At 39.1% G+C, this 20,107-nt stretch overlaps 1 protein-coding gene across 1 annotated transcript; it reads left to right on the forward strand.

Annotated features, from left to right (window-relative positions):
- Positions 1–12,283: 12,283 nt before the first annotated feature.
- On the forward strand, positions 12,284–12,930 carry LOC128857490 (uncharacterized). The gene is made up of 2 exons (XM_054093244.1): positions 12,284–12,289; positions 12,433–12,930. The coding sequence occupies exons 1-2, from the start codon at positions 12,284–12,286 to the stop codon at positions 12,928–12,930; spliced, it is 504 nt and encodes a 167-aa protein (XP_053949219.1).
- Positions 12,931–20,107: the final 7,177 nt, after the last annotated feature.

The raw sequence follows: 20,107 nt of genomic DNA on the forward strand, positions 1-20,107 counted from the left end.
ATTTTTTCCAAAATGAGGCCGGTCAGGCAGTTACTGTGAATAGTGTTCGCTTTCGATGATAACGAACTTTTTATGGTCCGAATTGGAAGATATGGATGTGGACGATATGTAGTTTCAACAGGACGGTGCCACTTGTCACACTGCCAAAGTTACACTCGAACTTTTGGCTACCGTTTTTGAAAACCGAATAATCAGCCGAAATCCCGATATCAATTGGCCGCCTCGGAGCTGTGATTTAAGCCCATTGGACTATTTTTTGTGGGGAGCCGTTAAGGGCAAATGCTATGCGAACCATCCAGAGACGATCGATGCTTTAAAACACGAAATCGAAGTTGCCATTCATGAAATTAGAGCCCAAACAATCGAAAATGTGCTTAAAAATTGTGTTGATCGAATGGCCTACTGTAAAGCTAGTCGTAGCAGTCATTTGAACGATATTATATTCTTCAAAATAAAAAAAAAAAGTTTGAAAAAATATTGATTCGTTTTTTTTTATCGCCGATTCAAAAAGCAAATTTTACATGGCCCACCCTATATTTTCCTCAATTTTTATACAACAAACATTCAAATGCTTTTTTATGTTGGAAAATACATTTATACGCAAAATGAATCAACCTATCGGAAGATTTACAATTTTTGCACATTGCGCCGTACGTCAATCATATTTGACACTTTTGGACTAGACAGTTGCAGTATGCAAACAGACAAACAATGGAGCGTGTAAAAGTCAAAATAAAGATTTCCATTACTTAAAATCCCGCTTTTTATTTAGTAAAAAAGTTTATAAAATTGAAATGGATGATTAATTTTGCGCCACCTTGCATACATGCATAAAAACAAATCATTGCAGCATAGTTTTAGACTCAAGCAAATCGTGGTTGCAGCATGATCAAGGTTTTAATTTACGCACTATCTAATTTAACATTTTTTTTAATAAATTTTCATTGGGACTAATGAAATTGTATACAACAAATTATTATTGTAATACAAAAATAAATAAAAAATTGACGCTTACACTTCTGTTAGGTGTTTAGCCGAGTTCTATTTCTGGTGTGCGTCTTGATGTTGTTCCACAAATGGAGGGACCTACAGTTTTATGCCGACTCCGAACGGCAAAAATGTTTTTTCTTTTATGAGGAGCTTTTTCACGGCAGAAATACTCTCGGAGGTTTGCCATTGCCTGCCGAGAGGCGACCGTAATTAGAAAATAACTTTCCACCATTTTGCTGTTTCATGCACGGATATTCGAACCTACGCACTCCCGAATGGCAGTCACACACCAACCCATTCGGCTCCGTCGGCCGTATTGGGATACTCTACTTAAATATTCTGGAAATAAATAAACGAGTTTGTTTTTGGTTTTTTAATTGACTAGTTCTTGTTGCTTTTTGCGCTTAAGCCTTCATCTCCATTTATTTGTATCAGCAAGGATGAAGGCCTCTGTGTTTATGTATGTGTTTATTTAGTCTCTCTTTATGAGAATTGGCCATATTCTTTATTGTGTCTGGAACTGAATCAAGAACGGGGTCGCATTCGAGATCAGAGCTACGGTTATACCAGGGACCATCAACGGCACATTTTATCACTTTATTCTGAAACCTTTGAATTAGTTGAATATTGCTTAGGCTGAAACAACTCCATATCTGAGCACCAAAGGCTACAAAGTTTCTAATATTTGCTTGTACAAAATTTTGTGTAAATAGTGGTGATTGCTTACGCATAAGCCAATACATATTTCATATTTAACTTCAAGCTCCTCTTTTTTCTTTACGTGTTCGCTCCATATGAGCAAATTATGTAGTACAATGGTCTCCGGACTGAGTGTTTGGACTTGTCCAACCCCCCACAAATCTAAGTCTTATCTAATCCAGCTGAGCTTAGCATCCAATGTCATGCCGAAGCACTTTGCTGAATTCGAGTACGGAATTTGTGCCCAATTTATGTATATATGAATAGAAATGACAATAACTTTTGAACGGATTACACTATAAAAAAAGTGTGGAAGTTTTTTACGCAGAATTTCCTGGTCTTTCAAATAAAAATAGTTATTGATTTCTGAAAAAAAAATTCTTATAAAGTTTCAGAATTTTAACCTTCGATTTCTTCTGGAAGTGCCCGAAAATCTTCCTCAATTTATAGGCTTTAAACCCTCCAAAAGGCATTTTATGTGCAAGGCGTTTAAGGTGTTAATTTTTATGTTTTTTTTTATTAATTATTGTACCCAGTTACTTCTGCTTGATTGTCACGATAGCCGCTTAAGGCAGAGTTTAACGAAGTGTGCCAGTCGTTTCTTGTACTAACCACCACCAGTTGGGCGCATCAAGTGAAGCCAAGTTCTTCTCTGCCTGCTCTTTCCAATGCATAGGAGGCCTTCCTCTTGCTCTGTTACCAACAGCTGGTACCGCATCGAATAATTTCAGAGCCGAAGCGTTTGCATCCATTCGTACGATAGGAGCCAGCCAACGAAGCCGCTGGATTTTTATTCGCTGCGCTATGTCTATGTCGCCGTAGAGTTCATACAGCGAATCGTTCCATCGCCTGCGATGTTCGCCGTCGTCAACGTGCAAAGGTCCAGAAATCTTGTGCGGAATTTTTCTCTCAAACACTCCAAGCGATGCTTCATCGGATGTTGTCATCGTCCACGCTTCTGCGCCATACGTTAGGACGGGCATGATGAGAGTCTTGTAGAGTGTTAGTTTTGTTCGTCGAGCGAGGACTTTACTACTCAATTGTCTACTTAGTCCAAAGTAACATTTGTTGGCAAGAGATATTCTGCGTTGGATTCCAAGGCTGACATTGTTATCGGTGTTAATGCTGGTTCCTAATTATACGATGTCTCTTACAACCTCGAAATCATAGCTGTCAACAGTGACGTGGGTGCCGATGCGCGAGAGCTCTGGCTGGCTGTTTGTTTGATGACAGGAGGTACTTCGTTTTGTCGTCGTTCACCACCAGACGCATTCGCTTTGCTTCTTTATCCAGTATGGAAAAGGCAGAATAATAGCGCGGTTGTTAAGGCCGATGATGTCAAAATCATCGCCAACGATTGTACGCACTTATAAAATATTGTGTCTGAGCGATTAAGTTCTGCGGCTCACACGATGCTCTCCATCATCGGATTAAAGAAGTCATACAACAGAGAGTCACCCTGCCTAAAACCCTGTTGGTATCAAACGGCTCCAATAGGTTCTTCCCAACTCTGACGGCGCTGCATCATTGTGCTTAGCCGTATTAGTTTTTCGGGGACACCAAATTCAGACATCGCGGCATATAGGCAACTCCTATTTTCACTATCGCATGCAGCTTTGCAGTCGGCATAAAGACGGTGTCGATTCTGTATTGCGAATATCTGGTCAATTAACTTAGTTACTTACTTTTTTAAAATAAAGACAAGGAAGTAGGAAAAAATGAATTTCTTTATAACTTGGATACTCGCCTAAGTTGCCCAAAAAGCCGCACCGTAAGTGTCCAACACAGATAGTTTTTAATGCCTTGCTTTTATTTTAAATATTTATATTTTTATTTATGAACTTTTATGAACAATAAAGTGGTCATGGACTTCCCATTGCTACTCGGGAAAACTAATTTCAATATTCCTAAGCGAAGCTTACGTAATTATGATATTTTCTGGTTAGAGATGATAAGAACTAATTATGCTTCCATTGCTCTGATTTCTAGAACTTTGGGAGAATTTAATTCACTTTCAAATCACACTGGCCCAAATTTTCCTGCAACAAAGAACCACTTCAAATTGGTACTAAATGAATTATTGAACTAAATTCTCAGTAAAGGGTTGTTAAATTTCAAGGGGCGATTCAACATGTGAACCACACCTAAACGTCAAGTTTTTCTCTGCATTTCATTTGACGAAGAGAATCATTTTCAGCGATGAGGCACATTTTTACCTCAGTGGATTCGTCAATAAGCAGAATTGCCGCATTTGGGCGAATGATAATCCAAGAGTGATTACCGAAAAACCAATGCACCCATAAAGAGTGACTGTTTGGTGCGGTTTATGGGCCGACGACATCATTGTATTTTTCGTATTCCGTATTTTTTCCAAAATGAGGCGGGTCAGGAAGTTATTGTGAATAGTGTTCGCTATCGTGAGATGAAAACGAACTTTTTATGGCCCGAATTGGAAGATATGGATGTGGACGATATGTGGTTTCAACAGGACGGTGCCACTTGTCACACAGCTAACGAAACAATGGCTCGTTTGGGCGAAACATTTGAGGGCCGAATAATCTCACGTCGCGGCGATGTCAATTGGCCGCCAAGATCATGTGATTTGACACCGTTGGGCTTCTTTCTTTGGGGTTATTTGAAATAAAAGGTGTACGTCGATAAGCCATCAACAATTCAAGAGCTAAAGGATGAGATAATTCGGCACATTAACGGCATAGAACCATTTGTGGAACATCAAGACGTACACCACAAAATAGGAGGAGGAGCTCGGCCAAACACTCAAAAAAGGGTGTACGCGCCAATTATATATATATAAGGGCATAGAACCTCAATTATGCCTCAGCGTCATCGAAAATTTGGACCATTGGATGGAGGTGTGTCGCCGAGGCCACGGCGGCCATTTGGCCGATATTTTGTTTTATAAGTAATTGACCCATAGCAATATTATCATAATAAAGAGAAATGGTAATAATTTTTTAAACAAATTGTGTTTTATTCAAAATCAACACCGGCCCTTGAAACTTAACCACCCTTTATTATCTAATAATCTTTCTCTGTAAATTTCAGAAATGTTATCCTTTTCTTTCATTCATTACAATTGAAACTTTACAAATTCACTTTGATTTAATTATTTAGCATTAATTAATTTTTCGTAGTCTGTAAGAAACACTATATTTTTTAAGACTATTAATTGAATAAAATAAATAAAAAATAAAATAAAAATAAAAAATGTGATCACACAAGAAAATTAATGTTTTTCTTTAAAATGTCCAATAAATGCAACTTTTCCCATAATTTCGTTGCATTTTGGGAAATTTAACTGTATTTTCTCTCTAATAACCTTAGCTCATCGGCCGACACATAGTAAACCTCTGAATATCTTTCAGTCATGAAAAAGTTGCTCATAAAAACCAACTGCCGTTCGGAGACGGCATAAAACTGAAGGGGCCTCCATTGGGTAAAAAACAACATCAAGCTCAGCATACGACAAATTTGAGGCGAAACTTGACCGAACATATAAAAAATATTTATGCATGACAAATGCACCAATTTCATTGTTGTATCTCGAGCTACATCATCTACCCTTGTGAACATTTTCCCCTGCTATGAAAATATTTACGGTGGGTATCTTTATTGGGCTGTTACAAATAATAATTAGGTATGTGAACAAAATTCGAATGTGCCATGTGCCACTAGTGCACTAGGTATAAAAATTGATTACTTGCCGGGTTACATCTGTGAAATATGAAAATATGTTTTTACGACCACTTTATGTGGCTCGAGCGTGGCTGTGTTGGTTGGTGTATTGCTTTTTGAAGCGGCTAGCGGCGGCTATTTGTTAATCACACTATCAGGCGCTCGCGCAGACAGGCGCGAAACAATCGTTGAGGGTGAGCAAAAATCACGACTCAAAGCAAAATTACCTATATATGTAAGTATACAAACATAGGTATTTTACAAACAATAACATCAAATGCAAGTTTATTGCATTTTATGGCTAACGGTGGTGACGCGTTAAAAGCTTCAGGGAAGTGCTGAAGCTGCAAATAATATGAATGGTTTGGATGAGTTGAACGTTTTGGTTGGTATCAACCAGCGCACGCCGCTGAACGCCTATAAAAAACTGCAGCAAGAAAGTGATTTCAATACATAACACAGTGACTTAACTTAATAACCGGACACGTTCACCTACTACACTAAAATGCAGATTTATTTATTGATATACGATAATTATATATGTAATATTATTTGAAAAGCATTTCTAACAGGTGCTAAGGTGGCATTCCTCACCAATTTGTACTTTGTGCCACTTTGTTATCCTACAGATGTAGAGACCTACTGTTTTTTATATCGCCATAGAAAGGCAGCTGGTTTTTACGAGTATCCACTTTATGGCCGAGATGCGGCCACTATTAGACAATTTTTTTCTATTGTTTGATGATTTATGTTCACAGCGCTAAATGAACCAAGAAACCACTATCGGCAACGAGCCTCATATTTTGTGTCAGTATTTTTCGAAAAAAAAAACGAAAAAATTATTTTAAATAATCCTGCATTTTTAGTTAAATTAAACGCAAAACACCGTACTTGAAGTAGTACGAGGGGTGCCTTTTATATTTCGGGATTAGAGAACAAAAAACAAATTTTAATCATCGAAAATCACTTTATTGTTTTTCAAAATATTCTCCATGAAGATCTATACACTTTTGCATGGGTTTGAACCAATTGTCGAAGCACTTTTGCCACTCTGAATGAGGTACCTCCAAAACATGCATTCTGAATGCCGCAATCGCTTCTTCAGGTGACCTCCCAGTTTGTTTTTTACGTACGGGAATAAAAAGAAGTCATTCGGTGCCAAGTCAGGACTATACGGCGGATGACCCATTAATTCGATGTTTTGGGTGCTAAAAAATGCAGTTGGTTGAGCCGATGTGTGAGAGCTCGCATTGTCCTGGTGAAGAGTGATCCGTCTTTGGCGATTGGTTTTCCTAATTTCTGGGAAGACAACTGGCAAACAAAGGGTTGTGTACCACTCAGAATTTACTGTTCTGCGTTGTTCTAGTGGCACGGTTGCGACATGTCCGGTTTTTCCAAAAAAACAGGCGTCCATTTGCTTGGAAGTGCTTCGTGCGCGAACAACTTTTGTTGGATTTGGCTCATATTGAAACACCCATACAGTCGACTGCTGTTTACTTTCGGGCTCATACGCGTAAATCCATGATTCATCGCCTGTCACGATGTCATAGACGTGTTTCGAAGCCCCGCGATCGTATTTTTTGAGCATTTCCTTTGACCAATCGACACGAGCCGTTTTTTGAGCCATTGACAAATTGTGTGGGATCCAACGCGAACAAATGTTTTTGACAGTCTAATGTTTATGCAATATTGAATGTATGCTGGTCCCACTAATGCCTAAGATTGTCTCAATCTGACGATCTTGCAATATCAGTTCGCGCACAGCATCAATGGTTTTCGGAACAACAACTGATTGTGGACGACCTTCACGAAATTCGTCTTGGAGTGAACTCTAGTCCTTGATGGAGCTTCATCGCCAAAAACTGAATTAAGTTCATCCATGCAATGTTGCTGAGTCAATCCACGTCGAAAGTTGTAAAAAATAATCGCACGAAAATGTTCACGATTTAATTCCATTTTTTGACCGAGATGAATCTTTTCAGTTACTGTGAACAACACAAATAGCGCTGGTATTTCAAAACGTTCTGAGTACGTAAAAGCCAAAAAATGTCAAACTTTGCGATACAGCTGTCAGTTGCCAGATTGCAACACCAGGGTTGCCAAATCCCGAAATATAAAAGGCACCCCTCGTATTTTTTTTAGCTTCATGAAAAACAGACTAGCCCATATAAAGTGAGTGCAAATCGAAGTACAAAATCCATTAGATAATACAATAAATATCGCTTGCTTGGAAGCCTCTTGATTGGTTTGACAATGCCTACAGCGTCCACAACAGTATAGGATGACGCACCAAAACTTCTACCAGAAGACACCAGAGGGTTTTAGAAACTAAACGTAGTATTAGTTTGCATTCTTTATCTCTCAGACCTGTAAGAACGAATCGGCTGCTCTTATCACCTTACCTGGTCTGTGCCATGTGTCAAGCTGACGAAATCCTACATCAGTACAACGCGAAACTTGCCTTGGTCGACGTATTTGCGGCTGTAGCCTAAACAGACGGGGCAAACGCGAGTATTTCACTCTATTGCACGAGATGTGGCTATTAAGAAAATTTAGTCATTTATTTATTTATTTTGTTCTGAAATCAATAAACAATGTTTCTTACTGACTACTTTCTTTAAAAGTAGATTTAAGCGAGCGAGCAATAGCAGCATTGCAGGCATAATTTTTTTTCACCAATTCAAATTAAATGGATACTTAGTACATAAAGAAGTGGTAGGTAAGAAAAGTTAGTAATTTCTAGAGGAGAGGAACAGTCGACCCTCCCTGATAATACGAGTATTAAACAAAAAAGACAGCGACAAAATGGAACTTCTACTTTCTAGCTGTTTGAGATTAATTAGAAATATTCGAGATTTCTGAATTCTTTGTAAGCATATGGATGGAAAAAGGGACTTCGTTCCAGTCGAAGTTTAAAATTGCAGCCACACGTTTTGCTTCAATTATTAGTGAAATCTAGGTGGGAAGCGGGTAATGGCGAGGGTGTCGAAGTCGTTACTGAAACCATTATTCATCGTTTTTTTCACTATCCGAGGCATCAGGAAAGAGCTGAAGCCAGAATGCGTCCATTCCATTCCTCGTTCACTGTGAGTTATTGAAAAAAAAATGCATTACAACGCTGGAGCACCTACCCTATAGCATAGATATCGCTCCCTACGATATGCTCTTACTCCCCAAGATGAAGTAGTACCTCAAGGGGCTCATCATAGTGGAGTACTGTACTATTACTCATGGTTCTTTTGGTGAAATTTTCGGAGATATTTATTCCGCAAATTTTGCACCAACAGCTTGAATTATTTCTGGTTTATTGACTCTATACTTGAGATAGTCACAGAGAAAATAGTCAAAAAGCGTGGAATGGGTCCATATTGGTGGCCAAATTGCTACAGAATGTAGGGATCTATTCTTCCTGGAAATTTCATATTTCATATTCTTTCGTTGGCTGTCTGACATGTCGCCCTGCTTTGATGAAACCAGTTATCGTCAGCATATTCACCATCCACTTATTTGTTCATTACCCTTTTTATTCCGGGCTCTGCTGGATTATTTTAGCAACCGAAAATAACCACAATTTTGCAAAATCAAATACGTTTTAGTAAATTGTAGATTTTCTACTACATCTATAAAAATAGGCACGTAGATAATCCAACGGAGAATCTCTCTTGTCAACAAACACTACTTTGGACTAAATAGACAATTGAGAAGTAAAGTCCTCTCTCGACGAACAATACTAACACTTTATAAGGTTCTCATCATGCCCGTCCTAAGGGATGGCGCAGAAGCTTGGACGATGGCAATATCCGATGCGATTTTTGAACCTTTGCACATTGGAGAAGACGGGTATCGTAGGCGACGGAACAATGAACTGTATGAGCTCTACAATGGCATAGACATGGCGCATAAATATACAATGGCTTCGTTGGCTGGGTCATGTCGTCCGAATGGATACAAACGCTCCGGCTCTGAAAGTATTCGATGCGGTAGCAGCTGGTGGCAGCAGAAGAAGAAGAAGGTCTTCTCTGCTTTGGAAAGAGGCCTTCTCTGCTGGCGCCGGTGAGCACGCTTTGCTAAACTCGGCCAACATCGCACAAAAAAAAATCAATCTTGGAATACCCTGTACAATTTTTTCGTAATGGGGGTAAAGTATTATCCATAAGGCGAGATCGCACTCAAAAGATTGAAAATTTATTTACCCACTGTTATATGTATTTACACATGTATAGGTGTTAGTTGTTACATTTGTTGCGTTTGGAGTTCCTGCTGCAACTTATGGAGTGTCTCTTGATGCTTTTCCACAAATCGATGGACTTACAATTTTAACGGCAGAGAGGCAAAAATACACTCAGAGGTTTTGCCTTTGACTACCGAGGGGCGACCGTTATTAAAATATTTTCTATCGTTTGGTGTTTCATGCCCACACTGGGTTTCGAAACCGCGCACAACCGAATGGGAGTTACGCACCAACCATTCGGCAACGGCGACCGCCATCCACCTACCCCTAGTTACTTTCCTTCTTGAACGCATGGTGATCTTATTAGCGACTTGATGAGGAAAAGCGGATAACTGAAACTAATCTTAATACCACAACAGCTCCGAACGTAAAAGCGTAAATAGCCAAGCCAGTTAATCTTTGCTGCTGTCTCTTCTTTTCTTTACATAGAACCAGCTAATAGTCGCAATAAGCACTTCAAGTAGCTAGCCGGTGGGGCTTGAAGTGAAGACAAATAAACATTTCTAGCAACTTCCAAGACTGTCGCTAACTCATAAAACGCAATGTAGGAAATTACAAACATGCCAGCAATCCTCACTCAGGACAGCAGAGAACAACCTCTGATGCCTGGTGAATATTTTTTTTTATTATTTGTGTAATATATCTAGTAAGACGTTTCTTATTCCTGTTAAGCAGTGACGTAAAATGATTCGATACTGAAGTAGTGATCGCGGAGAGTTTAGCCGCCTTCAAGTTCACTGAGTGCACTGATAATGTTGGTGGTACTGGTGGAGATTTTGTCTGAGTGACAGAGTCCAGACCCACTTAGCACAAAAGATGCCATTTTGGCACACCACTTGTAGAATCACTGCTTTTTATGAGTTGGACCATCTTCCTTTTTTGCATCTATGACGTAGAGTACTCAGACTCGGGCACTCACACAGATAGTGAAAGACTGTTTCCTTAGTTTCTTCTTGATTGCGGCTTCTACATCTGTCGTTGTACAGCCACTCTATTTTTCTGGAATGGTCTCCCAAAGGCTAGTGGCCGGTTATTGTTCACATAATTCTTCATATGTCTGCTCGTGGCTTCCTTAACCACTCGTCAGTTCTGGACTTGTTGAAATTGGGCCACGTTTGTTTAGTTATTTTGCAGGTATCCGTGTTTGTCCAACTATCAACGGCCTGCTTCTGGAATAGCGAGAAGATCTCCCTTTCGCGCACGTCTTGGGGATAGCCTGTTTCTACCGCTTCGGATTCGTTATAGGATGCCCCCGGTCTTGCCAAGTCATCAGGTTTCTCATTTCATTCTATGTGCCTATGACCAGGTAACCAGATGAGAGTGATGTTTGTCGAGCGCGTTAAAGCATTAAGTTCTTCTTTGCATTGTCTGACAATTTTTGAGTTATAGGAGACTTTAAAGCTAAGATGGTTGCTTGATTATCTAAAAAAACAAACATACTTTCGCTAGTTGTTGTAGATGGTTTCTAATTATCCTGCTAGCTGCTCTTATTACGAAAACTTCTGCTTGAAAAATACTATTCCAATTGCCCGGGCGAAAAGACTTGGAAGTTTCGAGGTCTTCCGTATATTCCGACCGATGCCGACGCCGCAATCAATCTCGGATCCGTCAGTGTAAAGTGCAGTTGTATTTTCTTTGAACAATACAAACTACAAAATAAGGAGCTGATTGACTACTCAAAAAACAACTTCGAACATTTTTGTGTCTGAATGCCGTTACTGGAGACCAACTAATACCAAACATCCAAAGGAAGTCCACGTGTCTTGTGGGGCTGTTTTGACACTGGTTTAAGCGCCCACTTTTTAACTGTATCCGGGATAACTTGTCACAAAATATGACTCATTCCTTCCCGCATGGCCGACATAATACCAACCAACTATCTTTTCATATGCCTCTTTTAAACCTGGGGACCAATTCTCTGGCACTTTTCCGACCGCGATGGCAATTTATGTTGGATGTAGTGATATCACAACAATGATAGAGATGTGTACGGTTTAAAAAGTTATCCACTGTAAGGGTCTTCATGTATGTGTGTGCGTGAGTATGTAAATTTGGTTATACTGGCATAGTCGCTAGCATTTTGTCCAATAATTAACGTCGTTTTTTAAATTTTTTTATCTGTCATACATTGCATAATTCGTTTAGTAGCAAAGGCAACAGCAACAGCAACAACAACAACAAAAGTGCAATTAAAGAAAGCAGTGCTTGGATGCCAATGCAAAGATGAATTACACGAAGATTTATGAAATGCTATGACCAATGCCGTAATGAAAGGGAAGTTTACGGAAAATCACCAAGAAACTTCAGAAAGAAAAAAATCTATAAACAAGCCTTAGGTATGACAACAACACTATCATCACTCTAACAAACAGCTGTGGCGGCCGGTTTTTTACTAGTTTTAAAATTTGGTTTTTAGTTACTGCTTTTTATTTGCTTAGCATGCAAACCATCGGAAGTTTATGCCCTAATGCCGATGCTGATGCTGTTGCTGCTGCTACTGCTGCTATGCGTCGTCACTGCTGCCGTTGTCGTCTGCCGCACGCAATCTTCTGCCGAAGGAAACTTTTCGTAGTTTCGTAAATAAAAGCGCGCGTAGCAACGGTTAAAACATCAGTTGTTCAGTTGACTCTCTAGACTCCCATATCAATTAAGCAAAGAGACAACAACATGAAGGTACGTGCCACAAAAGGATGAATTGGATTAACGGCAACAAATCATACAAAAGTTGCAGCTACGAGAAGTCTTCACAGGACTTCTTATAATGGATTACTGCTATAATTAATTTCTGGTATTATGCACATCTTTTTTTTTCTTAGATATTCGTTTGTTTACTGGCGGCTTGCGCCCTTGCGAATGCTGGCATAATTGGCGGTGGCGGTGGCGGTTGGTCCGGCGGCGGAGGTGGTGGAGGCTGGTCTGGCGGTGGTGGCGGTGGCGGCCATGGTGGAGGCGGCGGTGTTAAGATTGTTAAGATCATTGATGCTGGCTCTGGCGGCCATGGTGGCGGCGGCGGTGGAGGAGGTTGGGGAGGCGGCGGCGGCGGTGGAGGTGGCTGGGGTGGTGGTGGCGGCGGTGGCGGTGCTGATGTTAAAATCATTAAAGTCATCTCTCATGGCGGTGGCGGAGGCGGCGGCCACGGTGGTTGGTCCGGTGGTGGCGGCGGCGGCGGTTGGGGAGGCGGTGGTGGTGGTGGCGGTCATGGCGGAGGTGGTGTCAAAATCATCAAAATCATCTCAGAAGGCGGTGGCGGCGGCGGCCATGGGGGTTGGTCCGGTGGCGGCGGCGGTGGTGGCGGTTGGGGTGGCGGTTGGTAAGGAGTAAAACAACAATCGCTAATTGACACAGTTCAAAAAACCCAACTTGTGATATGCAATAAGCCAAGAGTGTTCAAATTTTTTCGTCGCCTTCAACATCACTATGAAGATTCCGCAGCGATTATTGCAACGCACGCACTGCCATAATCATACCTATTCATCCATTACAGCGGTAAGAGCCGCTAGAACCGTTAAGCTTTACTCAGTCGAACGTTTGCACTGTTATCTTTTGACCACATAAGCGAAATCGTCCGCTAGCATGTTTCGATAATACTCATCTAACTAGTTGAAAAAACCGACCTCTAACACACATACCAACATTTTTACACATGTAAATATTTTAAATAAAAAGGCTATTTTTTTATAAAAAATTAGTTCATATTGAAAAAATATTGTGTTCTTCATTTTAACACACTTGGCGCATCCAACCTTTGAAAGGTGTTTAGGTCAAGATTCTCTACTGATTTATGGAGTGGCCCTTGATCTTCTCTTCCAATTTTTGTGAACTGTCAACTGTTATTGTATTTTCAGCAACAGAAGGTCCCGTTCCATAATGCTGACTTTTAGTGTAATATTGTCTCAATTCAGACAATAGTCTGACGTCACTATGACTGCTAGTCAAAAAAGTAACTGCTGGCTGCTGTTTGTATTTTGGCGCTTATGCCATTTCTGGGTGTTTGGCCTCCTCCTATTTGTGGCGGGTGCCTTATTGTTGTTCCACAAATAGAGGGACCTACAGTTTTAAGGTGCATATATCTTAAGTATAAAAATAGCCAACCAATAGAGTTCTAACTAAAAATCGTAGAATTTTCAGATAAGTGTCGCAGTAGCCGAGATATCTGTGGCCCGATTTGGCTTAAAATCTAAACATACCACATGTATTATAGCTACATGAATGGAACTACATAGTTTGCTCCAAACTTCATTCGATAGGTGGTGCTGGGGTCGCTATCTATCTAGAAATCGTATTTATTGTCTGATTGGACTCTTTTTCTTCTTTTATTTTACAACGATTTCTTTGCTGTTTGACAGGGGATAAGTATTCATTCGATACAACTCTTTCTGTTCTACAAAACTATGTTAATTGTATTTTTGAGTTATTTAATTCTTTCCTAGTTTTGATGCATAGAAATGGAGTACCCAGTATCTACATTTTCGACACCTGCGCTTCTTTGCTTCGAGGTCAAAAAGTTGGTGAAGCTGCCCGAGAAATTTGTGAGATGCGGAGATGGTTTCATATCTGAGTCTACAGCACGGAAATGGCTTGTAAAGTTCAAAAATGGCGACGACGATGACACGTCCCGCAGCAGAAGGCCTTCTGAATTCGATGAAAAACGTTGCAATCACTTTTGAAGGAGAACAGTCGCCAAACCAGCCGTGAATTGGCGGAAAAATGGAACGCGATCATAAAATGATTTTGAATCACCTTCATTCAATGGAACTTACCGAAAAATTGGGAGCCTGGGTGTCTCACGAGCTCAATAAAAAAAAAGTCGCCATCAAAGAAAGGCTTCAAATTGCTTCTCAGCATCTCGTCCGCCACCGATCAACACGCGTTCATAAACATCGCTTTTTGTTCCGAATCATGACGGGAGATGAGAAATGGTGCCTATACATCAATGTAAAGCAAACAATATATGGCAAAGCCGAGAGTTAAGCCGGATCTTCATCCAAAGATATGTGTTTGGTGGGACTGGTAGGGCATGGTGCACTGGGAAATGTTCGAAAAGAATGTCACAGTCAAGAAGGAGCTCTACATTGCCGAGCTACACCGCGTGAATGAGGCTATTCGACTGAAGCAATCTGATCGACATGGTCAAGCCATACTCCTTCACGACAACGCCACACAACGAGTTGCGCAACTCGTCAAAGCCACACTCCAAGAGTTCAAATGGAAGGTGCTTTAGCATCCGCCATATGCCCCGGACTTTGCAAACCACATGAAGGTCGCTAATTTCCTTTAACAAAGAAGTCCTTAAGATCTGGCTCAACAACTTCTTTGACACCAGACTAGGCGATTTTTGGCGGAACGGCATCAACAAATTGATCGAGAGGTGGAAAGGGGTTGTAAACAGTAACGGCGAATCTAAACGTATAACATATATAAATCGCTTATTGATATAATTACAATTTTTTGTTTAAATAAAAGTCTTCGGTAAAATCGCTACAAACCTAATATTTAGGTGCATATTTTTTTTCAAACTTGGTAGTTAAAATGTCCAAACTTCAATCAGAATATAAAAAATTTGTGGAACAACATCAACACGACGACGATGAAGGCGTTCCGCAAGCGGTCCGCTTGAAACTGTTTTTAAGGGGACAGATACCTGTAAACCGCCAAATTTTCCCTGATTTTCATTAAAATTATTTAAAATGAAGAAGTAAATATATTTTTTTCAAAATTGGCATACAGTTTACTTATACTTTAAAATAATATAAACAATTTTTTTTTTATTTTAATCATTTAAAATGGCGAATGTACACCCAATTCTTCCAAGAAGGTCGCCGCGGGGCTTTTCAATCGGTGGGCATTCTAGCATCGGCGTCAGTGACCTGAATACAAAAAATCAAACATTTTTTGTTTATTAATGTCATAATTTCTATATGAATTAAACAAAAATGAAAAAAAAATCGCGGATCAAAATGCTTCAAAAAATAAATGAATTTGGGTGTGAATTTTCCTACTATTTTTGTTTCGAAAAAATAATTTTTTCGAAAAAGTTTCGAATTGTAAATTCACATAGAAAATAATATCATAAAACCGTTGTGTGCAAAGTTTCAGGGAGATCGGTCAATAACTTTTCAAGTTATCGTGTACGCCAATTCGAAAAATATAGCTTTGAGAAAAAACGCGTCTAAAGATGGCAACGTAAGTACACCTCTCCCTCGAACGCAAAGAATAGAGTAGTCACGGTTGACGATCTATAATATAAGAAACAATTAAATTTACGTGCGAAAATTTTTTTCACATATTCTTAATATTTTATGAATTTTATACAATATTTTACAGGTATCTGCCCCCTTAAAGACAAATCTTTTGTCGCAGTGAATTGTTTACATTTCATTTAATTCTTCGCAACTGTGAAATAAACGCGAGTTAAATAAATAAAAAATTTGCGCGTACACTTCTGTTAGCCGAGCTCCTCCTCCTATTTGTGTGTACGTCTTGATGTTGTTCAACAAATGTAGGGATCTACAGTTTTAAGCCAACTCCGAACGGCAAATGGTTTTTATGAAGAGCTTTTTCTTGGCAGAACTACACTCGACGGTTTGCCATTGTCGTAAGTGCGCTTAAAAGAAAAAAACCCATTTTCTAAAATGAAAATTAAATAATTGCCACCACAAACTATAATACATAAGGGCAATTCACAATTATGTGCAAATGGCCCTGTACTATGGGCAGGCCCGACGAGAGAGGGGGGTGGATCGGGTACTTTTTCCTCCAGGCCCGGAGTTTTCAGAGGGGCCCGGACTCGAGGGTAATTCCAAGAAATTTCCTGCTTAAAAAAATATAGTAAATAATACTTCTACCACAGTTCCGTCACAGACTTTTTTTGGTGTCACCATATCGAAATATGTCCGCCGAAGAAATTGATTTCAAGAGGAACACATTTCTCGTCATCAGGACTCAGTTATCACTGGTATTGAAAATCGGCTTACTGCAATTAAAAACATAAACAACATTTTCTCATTCCTGTGGCTATTTCCTAAAATTGAAAAAGCAGAACTTCAGACAGCAGCTCTTAATTTTGCTAAAAAATACCCTTCTGATGTGTCGGAAGAAATCTCAATTGAGATGTGTCACTTCAAGAGTGTGTACAACGCGAATTTTACTGGAAATTCGGAATGTTGTATACCTCCGTTCGACTTGTTGAATGCTATCACAGCTAAAAACTTGGATACTCTGTTCCCGAACAACTGCATTGCTTTGCGAATATTCTGCACCCTGCCAGTATCGGTTGCCGGCGCCGAAAGATCGTTCAGCGGTTTATCAAGGATCAAAGACTACCATCGTTCTTGTTCAACTCAGAGTCGAGTAACAGGATTGGCAACTTTGTATTTGGAATCTGTGTTAGCAAGGAAAATCGACTTCGATGATATTATATTATAAGAGCTTTTGCCTCAGCTAAAGACAGAAAAGCAAATTCTAAGCAAAGTGGCAGTCAAAAAATATTAACTTTTTTCAGCTGCGATTTTTATTTCACATCTGCTGAAGAGTTTTCTAAAATTCATTTTAATCAATATTTCATAATTAATTCTATCAAAAATTTTATCAATGAGTTTTTTAATGTTTAAATGTTATATCACTATAACATAATACGCATTTTGATAAATAAAAAAAATTTGAAGGGGCCCGCATCTCAAGTTTCCCCCGGGGCCCGAATACTCTCTCCACGGCCCTGACTATGGGTCATGCAAATATATGTATACTTTGTTATTGTGTTGCCCTGGTAATTTGCAAGTGCTTTGATAACGGGTTTGTTTCTAATACATGGCAGATGCACTGGCCAGGCAAGGTCTACGGAGACTTTAATGTACTATTTTCTTGCTTTCATCTTCTTTGGCCTCAATCCCAATCACTACTCATAAATTAAAAATTTCAATTTGAATATTTTTCGTTTTTCGTGGGCGCGCTCACAATTAATAAGAGATAATAAAAAAGTCTTTTTCGAAAAATTTACATTAAATGATTCATTTGATTGAGATTCTCAATGGGGAAAATGATTATTAAGATAAACTCGTGCGTTTTATTAAATATGAATTTAGATACAAAGAGATTACTTAATAAAATAATAAAATATTTTAAGTGGCTTTAAAAACCGAAAACCGGATAATTTTTTTGCACGAAAAATAAATCGACAGATGGCTCGTGCCATTGTCGGTAAATTATTGCAAATATTTTTTTTCTTAATACTAGAATAAGTAGTAATTAATATTTTGTATATTTTACTTTTACACGGAAGCAACTGCAGTACACATTTTATGCCACTACAATCGCCCGACAATGCCACAAAAAATATTTTGCTCTCTAATATTTTTACGATTTCATTATTCATACATGGCTTAATAACAGCTGTTTATTAAGCAAAAAATTATGTTTTTTTTTCACTCAAAAATATTTTTCATATTTGCGCGATTTATTACTCCTTGGCCTCAGGTAACCTGCCGTCGCTTCGCGTAGTGTTTATACGAGTAATAGCAAACTAGCATTTATATGCAGTAATACAAACATACTGTATGTACAAACCTGTGCACATAGATTGCGTTAAGACGCGTTTGCCCAACATTGGGGTCACTCTATTATTGACGACGTTGCATTGTTGCTTCTAATTAAATTAAAAGTTGCCCTGCGGGTGCATTACTTGTATACTACATAGATATATATTTAAAAAATATATTTTTCATTTGGGTGCCCTACAAATTTATCACTTTATTCGTTTAATAACTAATCAAACAAAAAAAAAAAACAGTTACGTAATTTTAAACTTTGGGCATAAGCTTAATAAGTTGCCAATGCATTCGCCTACATAATTAAGTAAACAAATAAGGTAAATATTCGCTCATACATACGCACACAAAAATATCCGTACTTATGTATGTATGCATATGTAAGTATGCTTGGGCATGAACAACTTAGCCAACTCCGCTAGGCCACTTAAGACTTGACTTGAGTTGTGGCAAGATAATTAATTTACCCATACATATCTACATATGAATTTGAGTGCGTTATTTTCTACCTCTTAGGCATCTTATTTGTACTGCAGACGAACCTTTGCTTGTTGTTAGTTGCTTGCTACCTTGACGCAAAAATTGTTAATTGTATCATAATAAGAGTGGATTAGGCATTGAATTTTATAAAGTGTGCAAAATTGTAACAAAATTGTAACAAATAAAAAACAAAATTTGACATCTACTTATGCTCGATTTACTTATACATACATACATACAGGGTGAACGATATGAAGTGTTACCAACTTCACACTGCTTGTATCTGTAAAACAGTTCATGACATCAACGTCAAAATTGTTCTAAGGACAGTTCAATATATTGTTTATAAGCCATCAAAAGCATTTGCGTCTCAGTTTTGTTGAATTTTTTTTTCTGTGATGGAATTCAAAGGTAATGGTGTGATTGCGTTATATTTGGCTGGAAAATCACAAGCAGCCATTGTTCGTGAGCTCAGTCACCTCAAAGTGAATAAAATGTTTGTGTATCCCACTATAAAACGTTACAATGATACTGGTAGCATTGCAAACCGCTATAGAGGTGGGCCAAAAAAAATCGCAACAACGCCAGAAATGGTTCGGAAAGTGAAGGCTCGACTTGAACGAAATTCACGTCGAAGTGGAAGAAAAATGGCCAAAGAACTGAAAATATCGCAAGACAGCATTCGACGCATATTGAAAAATGAGCTCAAGGTCAAGGCTTACAAGTTCCAAAAAGCACACGATCTTTCACCCCAGCAAAAAAAGGTTCGGTGCGAAAGAGCAAAGGAGTTGTTGCGCTTGCACGAACGTGGCGAATTTCCTAACATTGTGTTTTGTGATGAAAAAAATTTCCCAATTGAGCAGTTCATAAACACTCAAAACGATCGCGTTTATTTGACCGAACGCTCATACGACAATTTGAGCCTACGTATGGCCACTCGAAGCAATTTCCCATCGCAAGTAATCGTTTGGGCCGCAGTGACTGCTGATGGACGCTCTCCAATCGTTTTTATCGAGCCTGGTGTCAAAGTGAATGCGACTTATTATCGGGAATTGTTTGCATGTTTTAGAAGCTGCTTTAGAGCCGTGGACACGCAAACATTTCGGTCGTAGACCATGGACGTTCCAACAGGACTCGGCACCGTCTCATAAAGCTCGTGTGAACCAAGAATGGTTAAAAAATCATGTTCCACACTTCATTTCGTCCACACAATGGCTTTCGAATTCGCCAGATGTAAATCCGATGGACTATTCCATCTGATCCATTTTGAAGAGCATAGTGTGGACTAAAAAATATGCCAGTATGAATGCGCTGAAAAAAGCGATTATACGAGAATGGGCCAAAATACCTCAAGATCACATTCGTGCAGCATCCAACTCATTTTTTGACCGTTTGAAGGCCATAGTCAAGGTAAAAGGTGGTCATATCGAGCTAAAGTGAATATATATTAAAATTGTAATCATTTTTG

Source organism: Anastrepha ludens, chromosome 3 (genome assembly GCF_028408465.1).
Source record: "Anastrepha ludens isolate Willacy chromosome 3, idAnaLude1.1, whole genome shotgun sequence".
In the NCBI taxonomy this organism is placed as follows: domain Eukaryota; kingdom Metazoa; phylum Arthropoda; class Insecta; order Diptera; family Tephritidae; genus Anastrepha; species Anastrepha ludens.